Source organism: Mytilus trossulus, chromosome 2 (assembly GCF_036588685.1).
Source record: "Mytilus trossulus isolate FHL-02 chromosome 2, PNRI_Mtr1.1.1.hap1, whole genome shotgun sequence".
NCBI lineage: Eukaryota > Metazoa > Mollusca > Bivalvia > Mytilida > Mytilidae > Mytilus > Mytilus trossulus.
This window is the reverse complement of record NC_086374.1, coordinates 83,081,116-83,098,522: the sequence shown is the minus strand read 5'-3', so window position 1 is coordinate 83,098,522 and position 17,407 is coordinate 83,081,116. Positions and strand designations below refer to the sequence as shown.

At 31.8% G+C, this 17,407-nt stretch overlaps 1 protein-coding gene across 4 annotated transcripts; it reads right to left on the bottom strand.

The window, feature by feature from the left end:
• Positions 1 to 599: 599 nt before the first annotated feature.
• On the bottom strand, positions 600 to 11,084 carry LOC134708170 (WSCD family member AAEL009094-like). 4 transcript variants are annotated; one of them, XM_063568495.1, is made up of 7 exons: positions 10,775 to 11,084; positions 8,957 to 9,004; positions 7,666 to 7,778; positions 5,671 to 5,793; positions 5,406 to 5,434; positions 2,906 to 3,145; positions 600 to 1,229 (listed from the first exon to the last, which is right to left on the bottom strand). In XM_063568495.1, the coding sequence occupies exons 1-7, from the start codon at positions 10,790 to 10,792 to the stop codon at positions 865 to 867; spliced, it is 936 nt and encodes a 311-aa protein (XP_063424565.1). In that variant the 5' UTR covers positions 10,793 to 11,084; the 3' UTR covers positions 600 to 864. The 4 variants fall into 4 exon arrangements, with proteins under 4 accessions (XP_063424565.1, XP_063424566.1, XP_063424568.1 ...); XM_063568496.1 differs by lacking the exon at positions 5,406 to 5,434 and having other exon boundaries at positions 602 to 1,229; positions 2,906 to 3,142; positions 5,639 to 5,793; positions 10,775 to 11,083; XM_063568498.1 differs by lacking the exon at positions 8,957 to 9,004 and having other exon boundaries at positions 602 to 1,229; positions 10,775 to 11,083.
• Between the last annotated feature and the right edge of the window lie 6,323 nt (positions 11,085 to 17,407).

Here is a 17,407-nt window from a genome sequence, read left to right as displayed (position 1 = left end):
AAACAGACAAATAACAGTACACAAGACATAGCACAGACAAATAACAGTACACAAGACATAGCACAGACAACTAAAGACTAAGCAACACGTTACCCACCAAAAAACTGAGGCGTTCTCAGGTGCTACGCACAAACCCGGTAAAATCAACTGATTTATAATGATCTGTCTGTATTTATGATCGACGTTTAGTCAATGATAATGCAACTAAATATCCACTGCAGTCAAAACGCAATGCATATGCTATTGGGTAGCCTCTGTTTAATCTGACAACTTCTTATTTAAACTCAAAGGGATTTGGACTTGACACATTGAAGAGTCACTATTTTAAAATGACTGTTTGTTGGCAAATCTTATTACAGCCGATTGCATTGAGTATGTGTAAGTAAAGGTAATATCTATGGTTAGCTTGCTTGCTAGCTGAACCGTGAAGTCATTATTAGGAAAGGTATACTCCCCTCCTTTCGAAGTAGTCAAGTCCTACAGACAGATAGATTGTTTATCTGACGGACTAGTCTACTCTTAAAGGAGTCCTTCAGATAACCAATCCGCGGCTATCAATCTTTAGGACTAGGTTACTTCGAAAATGTAATATACATATCATGTGTCCTAGTTTTGCTTACAAGGATAGGGAAACCAATATGAGCTATATATTCACGTCAGATGTTAAACCTTTGGTTAAATGATCTGTATCGACGGACGACTGACGCCAGGTGAGCTAAAAATGAAAGCAGGGTTGAGTTCAATATCGTAGCAGCTACGTAGTGCTACGTAGATTTTGACTATTGGACGTGTAGCTATATACTAGTTGCTACAAATATATTGATAGCAGCTAAAACTTTGTTTTTCAATTATTTTTCGAAAATTTTATTGTTTTTCATTCATCATTTCATTATTTATAGAATAGTTTAGTTCTCCGTAATGTTTTTCTATTTGTTCAATAGCCGCATTTAGTTTTACCTTTAATATTTTTGTGTAAAACATTTTGGGGTTAAAGTTTATGTAACTATGGTGTCTGCGGTATCTTCCGGCAATATTCTGCTGCATACATGGAAAAGTTCTAATTTGTTTTGAAATGTTAAGAAAGTCTAATAATTTTCCTATCTGACTAACAGGATCTTTCTTCATTTCCTCGTAAATAAAGATATATTTTTGGCCACTAAACTTCATCCAGGAATTATAACATTTCTTCCATTTATCAATTTTCTTCAATGCAAAAGGTTCAAATTTTTCTGAAAAAGAAAGGTATAAATATTTGTATGTAACGAAAATATAAAGATCGTTGTACTTTGTTTAAATAATTATAAAAAAACGGTATATGGTTTGCATATGAACGAACATTCAATTGCTGTTAGAACACGACATATATCAATTGTTGAACAAAAGCTGCTTATCCCGACCCTACAGAGCACATTGATTCATCGCAAGTTTTTGAATTGAAAATGATCTTTAGTTGTTGGCGTTATGTTTTATAGACTGTATCTTTTGTGCTTTTTGTATTTGGTGTCGAGTGTTTAACTTGTTTGTTGCAAGGAGTTAGGTTATCCATCCATGACACACAATCAGTACATGCTCAGCGAAAAAAAAATCTAAAAGAAAAAGAACAGCGCTTTATTACTGTTCGTCATCTCAAAGTCACATAGCATGCTTCAACGCAGTTTGCCCAAGGTTATGGTTGTCTTTCTGATATTGCTTATGAACTCGCAACTTATTTTATTGATTTGTATAAACATTGTGTCATAGATCAAATTTATTCGTTCAGTATATGCTCACTTGTTTATGTTAATATGTCTTTTGATTGAGGTAAGCCATTTCAATTGATATTGTATAGCGTATCTTTCTATGTTGTGATGTTATACTATAGTTTTAGGTAAGGCTGATGGTTGGTATCTATCATAACGTTTGAACCTGCTGCTTTGTTCGCACGTGTCCTAATTCAAGAACCTGATGTTCAGTGGTTGTCGTTTGTTGCTGTGGTTCATACGTGTTTCTCGTTTTTTGTTGTATACAGATTAGACTGTTGGTTTTCCTGTTGGAATGGTTTTACAGTAGTAATTTTGGAGGGCCTTTATAGCTTGAAATAAAAAAGAGTACAAGCACAAGCAAACCAATACACTAATATACAAAACAAAAGAATGCTCTCAGTTACTTTTGCTGATAAGGAATTGTGACGTCAATATATTGTCTATGTTGTTGTAATCGACATATTGACCAGTACATCTTTTTTTTCGTGACTTGTTTATTGGTCAACATATTACTGTCTATTACATACATACATCATCTCTTGAAATTGATTCAGAAACGTTGGTAAGATCTTACTTAATATTTGTATTATGCTCATGTTATGTTAACGCCAAACAGTGTAGTATAACCAAATCTGTTAGGTGCCAAATCTGTCAATGTTAAGACTTTTAAATAATGATTTTGATAATAATTAAAACAATAAATTTGAAAATGTGATATTTATCAATCGTTTTGCAACTCTAGAATACTGCAACTAACTGTTTTATTTTGTTTGCAAGTTAATACGATAATACATTAGATATTGTATGTTTGCCAAAGAGCCACTTTCTGTCAGAGACCAAAAGACAGCAATAGAAAAGTTCGCAACTAACATTTACTATGCATAAGGCAGCAACCATTTGATTTTCTGGGGGGTCTATGGTTTTTTTTTTGGGAAAAAAGTTTGTTTCCAGTTTTTGGAGAAAAAAAAAAAAAAAGTTTTTGATTCTGAGAAAAAAAATTTGTTTGTTTCACCCTCAGCAGCCACTATATGTTATGCTTAAATTGAAAGAAAAAAATTGTTTGCGACTTGTAAAAAAAACATAGCCTCCCCCACCCCCCCCCCCCCCCCAAGAAAATCAAATGGTTGCTGCCTAACTGAATGCAAAAATATTTGTAATAATACCTGCAAACTGTTGCTCTGTTGCGGACGTAGTTTTATTGGCAAACACTCTGTTAAATTCAGCAATAATTGCATCATACGGATTCCTTATAAGAAGTACGGATTTCTTATATCTCATACGAACTGTATTTGCCCATGCAACATGGGTTTTTATAACCGCGACATTTGAACTCACTGAACATTCACCAATAAAATCTTTCTTGATAGTATCACTGCAATATATACTGCCTGTTGCAATACCTAGTAAAAAAGATATTCAAACGTGGTATTTAAAGAATAAGTATGTTATTACTAAATATGTTTCATTAGACAGAACCTGTCATTTTGATGTGAGAACAATCGCTAGAAACCAAAATCATAGATTATGAAAGAATTGAATGCTTCTTTTTTGTAAATTCATTGGAGTGTAAAAGCGTTGACCAAAGTACATTTTGTATGAAGCACAGAAATGCTCCATTCTAAAAATGTTTGCATGGTCAACGCTTTTATAACCCTACTATTTATTAAATTTTTTCGCTAACATAATGAACAATCTATTTTTATCATTTATTTCTCAAGTTAAACATTTATGCACTTTTTCGTGATATCACATGTCATCGTGAATATTAAACCTCATTGGGTATGAGTATGAATTTAAGTATGACGCACTTGTTATCCAATCAAACTAGCGGATTATTCTGAAACATACCTGACGTTAAGCATGTTATGTAATTATTTCTGTAGAAAATACAACTGCTTTGACTGCATGTGTTAGCCAGTCTCTCATAATTCTAAATAGAATGGTACTTGAATTTTATATTTGTATATTGTCAGTTTTGTATTATGTATATACTATGTATATACTCTGTATGTACTGTATATTTATTTTTCTAATTCTATGGAAATTTATCCCTTTTCGAACCCATTGTATAAAAAAATTTAATCAACGTGTGGTTGCTGGTGATCTCAGGAGATCATTGGATGATTTTAAGGGTCATGACCTTTTTGGCTGACTGGATGAACCAAAATATGATAACAGGTGTTAATGAAATTGACAACTTCGTGCAATGTGAAAGGCACTCGAAGGGGAGTTTCGGTAAACAAAAAAGAAAATGTCTTTTTAATCATTAGAGAAACAGATTCTTACATAGTTACTCGTGGATTATAGGATTTATCCAATCTCGATAGTTAAATTATAAATTTTAAAGTACTCGCCGAGGCGGCTCGAACTTTAAAATTGATAATTTAACTATCTTGATTGGATAAATCCGATAATCCACTGGTATCAATGTAAGAATCTATATGTATAGTGAAAGTAGTGAGATTATAATAAAATATTGAATCTTGTGTTATCCGTGACAATGGTAAAATAATGAATTGAAAAATAAACGAAAGGAAAAGCTTGATATATCTCTTATTTTAAAGGTTGTAGTACAAACATTAAATTATTAGAATTTAATGCCTTTTTGTATAATTTTAAATGGTTGTAAAAAGCATAGATCGTTCACACATTTTATATCTGAAGTGTTCCCGCAACGAAGGAAAATTGAAACGCCGGGTTATGATTTTACTGCTTGGTGCTAAAGTCTAGGAGAAGCATATGCATCAATACAATAAAGTCATATTGGTTTTCAAAGAATAAATTACAGACATGTGTTTTTATTTATGTTCTTACGCTAATGACAGACACCACTCAAAAATCTGCTGTAATCCCTTGTATTGAAAGAAAAATCAGTAGGGTTATACGAACTTTAATTTGAATGTATTGGTATTCTAATACCAAAAACCCAATATGAATGTAATTGCGGTTCCTTCTTATAATCATTAAAATTATGTTCTCGGATTGAACGAAAATTCATTGAAAGATGGGCGAAAGATACCAGACTAAAGTAAACTGACAATGCCATGGCTTAAAAGCATTGATATGATTGTATGAAATTGAATTCAAGGCCAGTTTTGAGAATACCTTTCAATAAAAGGAAACCAAATTTACGTAGACTTATTGACTATATAATCTCCATCTAAGACTCCATTCATAATTGTTAATATAATGTGTTTTTTAGGGTAATAATTAATAATTCGCTTCCTTATGCATGAAAGGCTTCATCGATTATTACAGAAATTTCTGAAATATGCTTCCTGATTATATGACGATTTTCCCCATTGTTTTCTTATGATTGTTATTATTATTTAGGATAAAGATTTTTATGAAAAAAGACATGCGGAGCTTTTTGAAACCAGTCTTATAAGAATTTGGCACAAATAAAAGTAGAATAAGAGAATATGTGAGTCCGCAAACAACCGATCTAAATAAACTTTAGAGATCATCATAAATTTTACAACACTGGACACTTATCCATACAATATGGTAAATCATAATATTCAGCTACAAAAAAAATCTTATTTCAAAAGAAGGTGACAGGGTATTTCTCACTCCCCCTCTTATTGATGTATTTTGCCTACCTGTTGATTGTTTAATCAGATGTCTTGCCCAGGTATTACAAAGGTTTGTTTTGCCTACCAGTTGATTGTTCAATCAGATGCCTTGCCCAGGTATTACTGATGGTTTGTTTTGCCTAACTGCTGATTGTTCAATCAGATGCCTTGCCTAGGTATTACTGATGGTTTGTTTTTCCTACCTGTTGATTATTCAATCAGATGCCTTGCCTATGTATTATCGATGGGTTTGTTTGCCTACCTGTTGATTATTCAGTCAGATTCCTTGCCTAGGTATTGCTGATGGTTTGTTTTGCCTACCTGTTGATTGTTCAATCAGATGCCTAGCCCAGGTATTACCAGAACCTGGAAAACTTGCAAGTGCTGTCAAGGGCCTATGTGTAACACTGAACTGGACTTCTGGACACGAAACTTTTAATTTTGCATGACTTAAATGCTTCGATGGGCTTCCGTATCTGAAAAAAATTTGATAAAACATCATTGATATTACTTTGTTTGTCAAAAAATGTTCGTTTTGAGATATACAATTATAAATCAATAAAATACTCTTCATTTTTCGTGAAATATTCAAGAATCTCCCTGTAAAATAGAATACGATCAGGTCCTCGTGTATTGTTATGTTTTGCTTTGTGTGTATGGCTTGAATTGCATGAATTACACAATTTCTGAGCATATTTGTATTTGATGCTCATTAAAATTATTGAAAATGAGTTACTTCTAATAGTTTCGTTTGATAAATTCGAATAAGTTAACACACAGTGTTAATGCGTGTATACAGTGTTAATGCGTATACACAGTGTTAATGCGTATAAACAGTGTCAATGCGTATATACAGTGTTAATGCGTATATACAGTGTTAATGCATATACACAGTGTCAATGCAATATACACAGTGTTAATGCGTATGTACAGTGTTAATGCATATAGACAGTGTTAATGCGTATATACAGTCTTAATGCGTACACACAGTGTTAATGCGTATGTATACAGTGTTCATACTTTCGGGCAATGTTCATGCTTTCAGATAGTGTTCATGCTTACAAACAATGTTCTTGATCATAGACAGTGTTCATGCTTTTAGGCAATGTTCACGCTTTCGCACATGTTCATTTCATGTGTTTTTCTATGTTGCGATGTTATACTATTGTTTCAGGAAAAGGGAGAAGGTTTGGTTTCATTAAAACGTTAAATCCCGCTGCAAATGTTTGCACCTGTCCTAAGTCAGGAATTTGATGTACAGTTGCTGCGTTTGTTCATTTGATTTATACGTGTATCTCGTTTCTCGTTTTTTTTATATAGATTAGACCTTTGGTTTGCCCGTTTGAATGGTTCTTCACTAGTAATTTTGGGGCCCTTCATAACTTATTGTTCGGTGTGAGCCAATGCTCCGTGTTGAAGGCCATACATTGACCTATATAGTTTACTTTTATAAATTGTTATTCGGATGGAGAGTTGTCTCATTGGCACTCACACCACATCTTCCTATATCTATCATCATGGTTTCAGGCAATGTTCATGCTTTCTGGCATGTTCATCATGTTTTCTGGCTATCTTCGTGATTACAGGCAAGGTTCATGCTTTCAGGCATGTTCATCATGTTTTCGGGCTATCTTCATGATTACAGGCAATGTTCATGCTTTCAGGCATCTTCATCATGCTTTTCGGGCTATCTTCATACTTTCAGACAGTGTTTATGCTTTCAGGCAATGTTCATACTTTCAGGCATGGTCATTATACTTCAGGCAATATTTAAGCTTTCTGACAGTGTTCATGCTTTCAGGCAATGTTAATGCTTTCACACGTTGTTCATGCATGCATGTGCTTTATAACAAAACTAGTTATATATTAAGTATTTCAGCGATTTTGTATAGCTTTTCGTCAACTTCGTTACGAATTGAAGGGTTTTTTTACTGTAAAATTATTTGTTTTACCCAAAAAATCTACGGATATCGATAGTCTTTCTTAAATCAATTCACAGTTTTTCTAGACTTGGCGGTAACTGGAAATTGTCAAAACACATGTTGGAGACCGGTGGCTCGTTAGCTCTTTTATTTTGCGCAGTTTAGGCGCCGTTTCATTGACGTGTACTTGAAACGTTTCATTTTTATCAAAGGTTGTCCATACTTTGAAAATGATATTCCACTATAAATGATTATTTAATTTTATTAAATAGAACGTAACATTGTCTGATATCGGTTAAAACACAATCTGGTATCACAAACATTTATATTTTGATCCCTATATTGCAAAAATATTGATAAAATTTCCGAGCGCTGTATGTTTTTTAATTCAACATGATAACACAAATAAATAACCATTCCACATACCTGAGAGGGATTTTCCAGTAAGCATAGTTACCAAACAAAAGTATGCCAAAGCTGAAAACTATACCAAATGACAAACGGTGACAAATATAGTTATTCCGCATATCCGACGAAATCTGAAAAATTTACATTCACAATCCTTTAGGTTTTTAGAGTGTTTTTTTGGTTTACTAAATAGGCAGAAACAACTAACTAGAAATAAAACTTAACAGAATCAAATAAAACAGGTTTAATTAAGAATGTGACAAGATTTTATATATATCCTGCAGGGTAAATGTCCGTATAAGATACTTCCGGATTTTCTGTTCAAGTCATGTTTTAATTACTTCCTATATTTTGTTAAAAAAAATAAAGTTTATATCTTGAGTTTACTTAATTTCAAATAAAAGGTCGATCGTCAACATTCAATGTCGAAGGATTTGATATATAGTTAACTTGTATTACTTTTGTCGGTAATTGAGAATACATGTACTTTCGAATATATATACATGAGAAATACGACCCATACTCTGTTACCATCATATCAATTTATCTAATATAATGTAATATATAATCAGTATATCATATTCATGTTGGGCGTATCAAACGAAAGTTTTGTATATCATGTTGTTATTTTCATTACATGGAATAATTGCTAGACATATTTTCATATGGTCCATGCTTTATTACTAGAATTACAAGAAAATTGCGGGTACGGATAAAATGGAAGATAATTAATTTTATATTTCCAGATTATCTCTTGACAGAATATCTATTCGAGATAGATGTTTCCGTTTGATTTTTTTTTTTTTGGGGGGGGGGGGGGGGGGGGGGGAAATGACAGGTTAACGTACATGATCCATGTAAAGCCTTTTAACGTTTGAGTCTGTTTGACGATGGTATATAACATTTAACCCTACCAGAGCATTCAATGCTACTATGATTTTAGATTGATTTTTGTTCATCTGTATAACGTTGTGTCGACTACCCCCCCCTTTTTTATTCTAATTTTCTCTGTTTTTTTTGCCATGATAAAACTCGACTTTTCCCGGTGAATGTATTTTTTGTATATGGTCCCCTAAGTGTTTAATTGTTTTTAAAATATCATTATAACGTTTACATTTATTTAAGAATATCACATTCGAAATCATGCTGGAAACATCTGAAACATTTATTAATTTCAAATTAATAACAGCTTTCTTCATATCTTTCCTTTATTTTTCATAAAGACATATCTATTGTTCGCTTAATTTAGTCATTTGAAAGTGAGTTTCACGCGCGTTCTGTCTCAAACCTGAATGTTTTCTAACCTTACATAAAAGTTCTGTATTGGGGTACCTCTGCATTTTTTGCATACCTGAAACTATTAACATAATTTTCAATTACAACAAGTCTTGAATAAATAAGGACATACATTATTTATTATTTTTAAGTCTCAAAGGCATATTGTGCGCATCCGGCAAGTTCCAAGAGACGGCTAATTTAACTTTTTTTTAATACCACATAATTCTTTATTATGTTACACTACAAAATAAATAACGTGGTTTTTTTATTAATTGAATTCTACACATACCCAAACAACCATCGCAGATGAATTTTAGACTGTAAACTTTAGAGACAATTTATGTCAGAACATTGTATAACCGACCATACGTTATTACATTTGCTCATTGTTGAGGGATTGATGTATGGGGACCAATAGTAACGGTTGCTACCATCATTTTGAATTTAGTGCGTGGATCGTTTACCCCTTTGCCAACAACTATTGAAGATTGATTTAATATAAAAAAAAGAAGATGTGGTATGATTGCCAATGAGACAACTATCCACTAAAGACCAAAATGAAACAGACATTAACAACTATAGGTAACCATATAGCCTTTAACAATGAGCAAAGCCCATACCACATAGTCAGCTATAAAAGACAGGAAATATCAAAGATTGTTTGTAACTTTGGCATAGTTTCATAAAAATTGATGGAAATTGACATTCTTTCTTTAGATATGATCCTTATGAAAATACTAAACTGTAGTCTAAAATAAGCTTTGAGCAATGAAAATATTGATTATAGCTTATGTTGTAACGTTGATGATATAGTTTTATAGAATTTTTATAAATTCCGCAGCAAATATTTGACAGTAATAGCATTTAAGAAATAATCGGCAATGCAAAAGTTTCCTATGACGCAGGGCAAACAACGTGAAACTTGGTGAGGGGGATTATTTTCAAAGTCATATATGAAATTTCATTAATGTTGATGTACAGAAACGCCCTTTCAAATACGGAATTTACTTTTGGCTTTTGCTCCAGGGCTAACTGTATCTTAAAAACGAACCTTTATATCTCTTTATAGAAAGTAACTACACAAAAGATCGGTTTAATGTACGGATATATTTCAAGTTAAGAATGATATCCTGTAAATATCAGTTAAGCTTAAATGTCAGATGTAGAAAGGTTTATATTTCTTTAATGATGATAGGATGTTTAATATTGTTACAATCCAATTTTGGAAACTTTTAAAAAACGTTTGAATTTTTTTTTTTATGAAAAATAGCTTTTTTGCTTTATTTTTAGAATTGTGTATAATTTCTTTTTGTAAGGTTGAATTAAAACTGCTATTGCACACCGGTTTTGTCCTAATATTTATATTTCGGTTAAAATTGTCATTCGTTTGTTTATTTGATTTTTCTCTGTTTTTCCTACCCTTTCCTCCTTGTTTTGTTACTTTATTTTTGCTGATTTCCTGCGTTAGTTCACACCATCTTCATGAACAAACTTAATGACCTATAGTTACTAAATAAAGGCAACAGTAGTATACCGCTGGTCAAAAGTCATAAATCGAATGAGAGAAAACACACCCGGGTTACAAATTAAAACCGAGCGAAACACATCAAGACAACTATAAGAGGAATAAAACGAAACAACAGAAACACTGAAGTGACACAAAAAACGACATTGCAACATACATATACACGAACTTTCAGATCAGATAACAACTGCCATATTCTAATATCTACAGCGAGTCGTCCTTGACATGTCTCACTGGTTGACAGTTATCTCCTTGGTATTCATATCACATCTCCTGATTTTATGATAATTTCAAATGTGAATTGTCTAGATTATCAAAACCTACCTGTTTGTAGATAAACATCCAGACTACAGCTTGGTGCCACTCTTGGGTTCTAACTTTAGTTTTGTTAACAATTGAACACACAGAGTATTTGAAACTTTTAGTAGATTTGTGCGCCAACGGGTGACATATATCTATTGGTGAAATGCTCGATCTTGTGATCTTGCAGGTATTCTCTACTTTAAAAAAAGAATGTATCGAGTCTGGTGTGTTCAGTCGGTAGCGAGTCTACAAATACAGAGCAAAATAATAGGTACTAGGTCCAGCATGTTATTGAATGTGAGCCGTCATTGTGCTATTTATACTATGTTTGTATTAATAAGAACGACACACACTATAAGTGTCTTATCTATTTATTTCATTATCAGTATTATTCATTGTACACAGATAGTAGGATAAACAGGACCGTTATATTATCAGAAATGATAATTGAAATATTTCATAACCGAGAAACATGTTTTATATATCTTTATTTAAAGGTTTCTTCGAAAAGACAGAATATTACGCTCTTTCCTTAAAATTTAAGACTGAATTCTTTAATCAAGGAGTATATCATGAAAAAACAACCATGACATCATGGTAAAAAAAAATTATGTCTATGATAGACAAAGTACTTTCAGCCAATCAGAAAACGTGTTACATCCAAAATTAAATTATTTAGATACACCTTTTCAATTGCATTCGACGATTGCAAATTTGCAGTTCAAGATACAGTTGAATTTTTAAGGCGCAATTTTTCATAAATGTTCACTTTTATTTGCCATAATTCAATTATTCAAGAAAAACAATGTTTCTTTAATTCATTTCATATTATCCTTTTTATGCAGAATCACAGTTTTATTTGATTTCTTTGAGGTTGCAATATTAGAGGTTCCTATTTTGAACCAAATTACAAATTCGAAGAGATTTAAAGGTTTTTTTTTGTACATTCAGAAACTAATAAATCTCACTTTTAAAAACTTCATAGCTTACCTATTTCATAAATTTAGATCAATTCTATACATATACAAGTTATTAAAATTAGAAATTGACTTGGGATTTTTTTCATTGTTTTAAAAGAAAAAAAAATTATACATCAGTTTTTATGGTGGAATCTGATGATAAAGTTATTATAGCAGAAAGCCCTTGTTTGACAACTATTCATATCTTTTAAAGTTTTTGAGATTTTATCAAGATATTCTACAGTATCAAAGTTCAATATATTTCAAAAATAAAAATGAATACAGTTTCTAACTATTGAGATTTTATTCCGTATCGGCAGTTAATATATCCATTGCATGACTTATGAGATTGGGCTAACATTCCACCCGTAAACGAAATCCCATCATGATAGACCAGATTATGTTTTATCTCTTAGAAACACATATTTTCATGCCTGTACCAAGTCAGGAATATGGCAGTTGTTGTTCATTCGTTTAATCTGTTTTGTCGTTTGATTTTGCCATTTGATTAGGGACTTTCCGTTTTGAATTTTCCTCAGAATTAGTATATTTATTATTTTCATTTTTTTTGTAAAAGATATCATTCTAGGCAAAATTTAAAAAAAAATTAAAGTTGTAAAATTGCATAAAATTTGATTATTATTGTTTGTACCATTTTTACATACATGTTATTCAAATATTGGAATTCGGGTGAAGGTAAGTCCAGAAAAGCGTATGAGACACATGGAATTATATAACGTATTGTTTACATTTTTTTACATACATTTTTCCACATAATTAGATGCATTTACATTAAATTGTTCTGAAAATGTTTGGGAAAACAAAATTCAAATTTTCAAATGCTCCTTTTCAATCGATGTTCACATACGGGTTCTACTTATGCCTGATTGAATCCTTAAAACGTTTTCTTTAGAGAATCCACGCTTGGTTATAAACATAAGTCTGTTTAATGTTCCAAAGATGTTTTATTGGAAAAGATACTTTATTGATATAAAACATTAATGCCTGACATTTGTGTGGTAAATGTTAACGGATAATATTACAAGGAACCCAGTATAATTCAGGAAAACAGATCAAGTTTCCACCATTGTATCAACCTACTCAGTGGGTCACATATTGGTATAAGACTCACAATCTCAATTAAAAAAATATATTTTCACTTTCATCTGATTGGATATAAGAATTATTATTGTTTCTAATATCTATCGAAATATGATTTATATATGAAAAGGAGCCTGGTAAAGGTCTAAAGTTCATAATTATTTCGTGGAATGTTTACAATTAGGAAAGAGCAAGTCATCAACAATAATTCAGCCAGATATAAAAATCCAATTTCTACAGTGTTATTATTGTTACAGATTACTTAATGGTTTTCCTTGACAGCGTCCACAGCAAGCTTTAATCTTGAACATTATTGAATTTACAGACACTGCTATTCAGGAAAGGTAAGGAGTTCATGACTTTTTGTTTATTGTTTTTTTGTGTTTTTTTTTGTATCTCCGCCTCTTTAAATGAATGCTAACCGTCTTCAGTATTGGTTTCTATATTTAAAAACAACATTAACGGTACCAAGTTTTCTGCACCAGATGTACGTTTAAATAATAAATGTCTCTTCAGTTTTGCTCAATGTAATGTTTTTTTTTTAACAAAATCCAAAACTTGAAGAGCGTAAAGCATACTTATTCATACATTTAGTTCTTACGGGAATTGAAGATATCAAATTCATTGGAATTGCTTAATTTTATTACGAGCTATTGCATGATGATATTTGACACCTTTTATTTGACACCTTTACTTTTTTTAAATCTCGAGCGCTTGTCTTTAATGTTATTTATACATTAAAAAAGGAACAATGTAAGTACTCTATGTGAAACATCACCCCCTTATTAATACTGCCTGTAAAGAAAAAATATTTGAAATTTAATGTATACGATACTCGAGTTAATATGTAAACATCTTGAAAATCGGTGGGTGGGGCAGGTTGGGGTCAATAAAAAGCGATGAGCGGGGAAGTGGAAAAAATTTTTTTTTTTTAGCGAATCCAAATTTTACAATCATTAATATTCATACATAACCTATTTCGTTGAATTCTTGAATTAACTTATAGTTAAAAACCTAGACCAATTGCATAATTATACAAGCAACCAAGGAAGGAGGGGAAAGACGAACAGAGGGCTAGACAGAAGAAAGCTACTGATGCGAGATAATTACGCGAGTTTATAATGTTGACAAATACTACGACGCAACATGCACTGGCTAAGTCCATTTGCTGGGCCTATATATTTGTCAATAGGACACAATTTCATTTTGCTCGTATATAACTACATTTTATTTTATCGGTATGTAGGGGCGGATCTAGCCATTTTAAAAAGGGGGTTCCAACTATATATGCTCCCATTCAAATGCATTGATCGTCCCAAAAAATGGGGGTTTCCAATCTCCGGAATCCCCACCCCCTGGATCCGCCACTGGTATCTATACGTATATGTCAGTCTCAGATCAGAGTCTGATAGTTGACCTTTTTATTGAATGAATAAACGAATATTAAATCTTATACTTTTTAATATACTCGTGTTTAAATTTTTTCATTAGTTAGATCATTAAATGTAGTTGAATATCATTTTTTTCAGTTGTTTATTTAAAACGAGGTCAAATTACGAAAATACTATCATCTGAATTTACCAACCATAATATCTTGGTGTAAATTTGATATATGAAACCCAATCGCCCTCAATGATTACCATCTAATACGTTTAGTGCTCGATTTTGCAATTGCCTCTTCTAGTTAAAAGTGCATTTGACAATCTATATCCTTGCAACCTTAGACCTACTTTAGTTTGTTGAAATGCGGAAAGTGCAGGAAACAAATATTTGAAATATAAGATTTAAATCTATATCCGGCCTCTAACCGATGTTTGTCCTCAAATTCGAATCTGATCTGATCGATGTACGCTTCTACTTTTTCTGTCTAACCTCTGAAGGAGTAGACATTGAAATTGCACGCATATATTACTGCTTAAAATTACTTGCAAATTTGTTATTAATTGACCAACCAGTAAAACAAAATTGACAACTAATTTACATTCAATTAAAACTATGCAGATATATATTATGAACCAAAATAGGCAATTGGTTGATCGAAATATTTTGTGCCTGTCAGAGTCGATTGGCAAAAACAATATCAATTTTGTAGTTTTGGGTAGTCTGAGAACAATTCATTGGACAGAACTAGATGGTTGACATGGCGACCTGTTGACGTATAAATTCCAACAACTACATTTGTCAAATATTCGATGCTGTGGCTTTCTTGCACTGCTTTTGATAAGTAAACAGTATCTCCAACAAATTAACTACAGACGTATTTGTAGGCCACATTGATTAGATTAAGCACTATTTGTACCACTTACTTCCAAAACTTATGCGTCTGTTAGTTCAATATAAAGGTGAACCCAGAAAGTAACACACACACACACACACACACACACACATGTCCTTTCACTGTAGCTTTTAAACTAAAAAAGATAGGCCAGAGTAACGGAATGATTTTTCAGAAGACCTCATTTTCTTTAAAGGAATGAATAGATTGCAATAAATTTGTATTTTATACTTTCTTCATTCATTCTTTATTACTTATTTATGGACCTTACATTTATAAGCATAAATGGGGATATTAACAAACGGAAAAGGCTAATGACTTGAACAAAAAGACACATGCTATCTTATACATATTTTATGTTTTCCACAAGAACCAATACCATGAACTAAATTCGTTTTCTTTCATATTCATATTGAATTATTTCATCGACGACTATAGTTCTACTACAGTCCAGTATAACGATTTTTCGTAAAAAATAATGTTTTTCGTCATGCAATAAAAAAAAGTAATCCATTAAGAAATGAGCAGATAATGAAACTATATAGAAACAAACGACAAGTTTAACAGTTAACTTCAATAATCAGCCGAATAAATGTCATTCATTAAACTACGAAAGGCTCCGGGATATCAAACTTTTATATCATAAATAAAATGGACAACAAATTGAATGATTTTTAAACAATAAAAAAAGACAAAAATTACCGACAACCCTGGATTACATTCTACAGCTAAGTTCACTAACAAGATAGGAAAAGAGGGATCCAAATACCAATAAGCAGTTTAGTTGAACACAGGTTGATGTACCTGTCACTAGTCAGAAAGTTGAATTTGTTTTCTTCTAGTGTTTGGTTTATCCCTAGAAAAATAAGGCAACTGTTGAAAAAATCCCATTAAATGATACTTTTAATATTAATAAAGCCTTACAACCTCGTATTTGATAAGACTTTGCAATTCTGTTGATTCAAGCGCCACCAATGAGTTTCATATAGAAGAAATGCCCTTCTAGAGTAATAAATTATTTCTAATTTCAAATAGTTCAAAGGCAGGTACCAATACCATTTTGGTAAATATTACGTATCAACTTCAAAATTGAGACATGATCGTCTTGGAGTATAAGTTCTAGGTACTGATGTTCCTTGTCATCTTAATAATATGTTATTTTATTCTTTTATTTGTCTTTGTGAAGTTATACTTTTACTGTTAAGTCTATGTTTGCTAATATCCATATGACGTGGCTTGGTACATTTGTACTTAAACATCCCATCAATGTGTTAATGTGCTATATTAACTTTTTGTATTCTTGTCTTTTTATTTTGCTTATGTGTTTTGTTTATATGCCTTTTTGTTTTTATTTGTTGATTTTTGTTTATATATATAATGATTAAGATTATAAAGATTTAACACGATGTTGACTGCAGTACCCCTATTTTCGACACGTTTACCTTTTATATTATGTCTGTTTGTTTTGTAAATACATAGTTGTCAATTTAACGGAATTTTATGCGACTGCCATACAAGTGACAGGTTTAGCTAGTTAGCTTTAAATAGTGTAATACCAAATTAATCCAACTTTAATTTTCCTTCTGTTGAAAAAGGCCCACCAAACGATACAACTAAGAACTTTACTTTCCGCTGTTATATACCAAAGGGAATAGAACGAATAAGACATTTTCACTGATCTTTTGTTGCATTTTAGCTGCTTTGAAAAACTAAATACCCCCTTCCTCCCAAAAAAGTTTAAAAAAAAAAAAAAAAAAACCCACAACCAACACAATTCCACAACCACCATCAATTTACACACACCCACACACACACATTTCGCCTTAAAATCCGTTTAAAGATGTATTCATTATAAAACTATCAAATTAACACTGCATTATTTTTTTGAAGCAAAGAAAGTAATTTAACTGCTTATTTTACGGAAGATTTTCGTAAATGTCAATTCCTTGACGATCCTTAACATTGATAAACACAATTACAAAATATTTCTGATTTTTATATATCAGTAAGTGTCCGTTCCCAAGAGATCCTTTACAGATCAATGTATCTCTATTAAGTGTTATAAAAACAATTTCCTGTGTCGTATCGTTTGTCGATTACTGGTATCGTTCCTGAACAGTTTGATTTGACAAGATGGCGCCTTAGGTTAGGAATGATAAATCACTTAACAATATAGTCCCTTGTTTTATCAATAACATTGAATAATATATACATTTTTGTTCATAAAATAAATAATAATCACAAAAATACTGAACTCCGTGGAATTTTCAAAACGGAAAGACCCTAATCATACGGAAAACTCAAAACCTCAAACACATT

What these genes read in the sequence shown, in the direction of transcription:
- LOC134708170 (XM_063568495.1), bottom strand. An exon ending in GCATCTGATTGAACAATCAA is followed by an intron (nt 3,146 to 5,405) that starts CTGGTAGGCAAA and finishes TATCTTTTTTAC; the next exon opens with TAGGTATTGCAACAGGCAGT. An exon ending in AACAGAGCAACAGTTTGCAG is followed by an intron (nt 1,230 to 2,905) that starts GTATTATTACAA and finishes TTTCTTTTTCAG; the next exon opens with AAAAATTTGAACCTTTTGCA.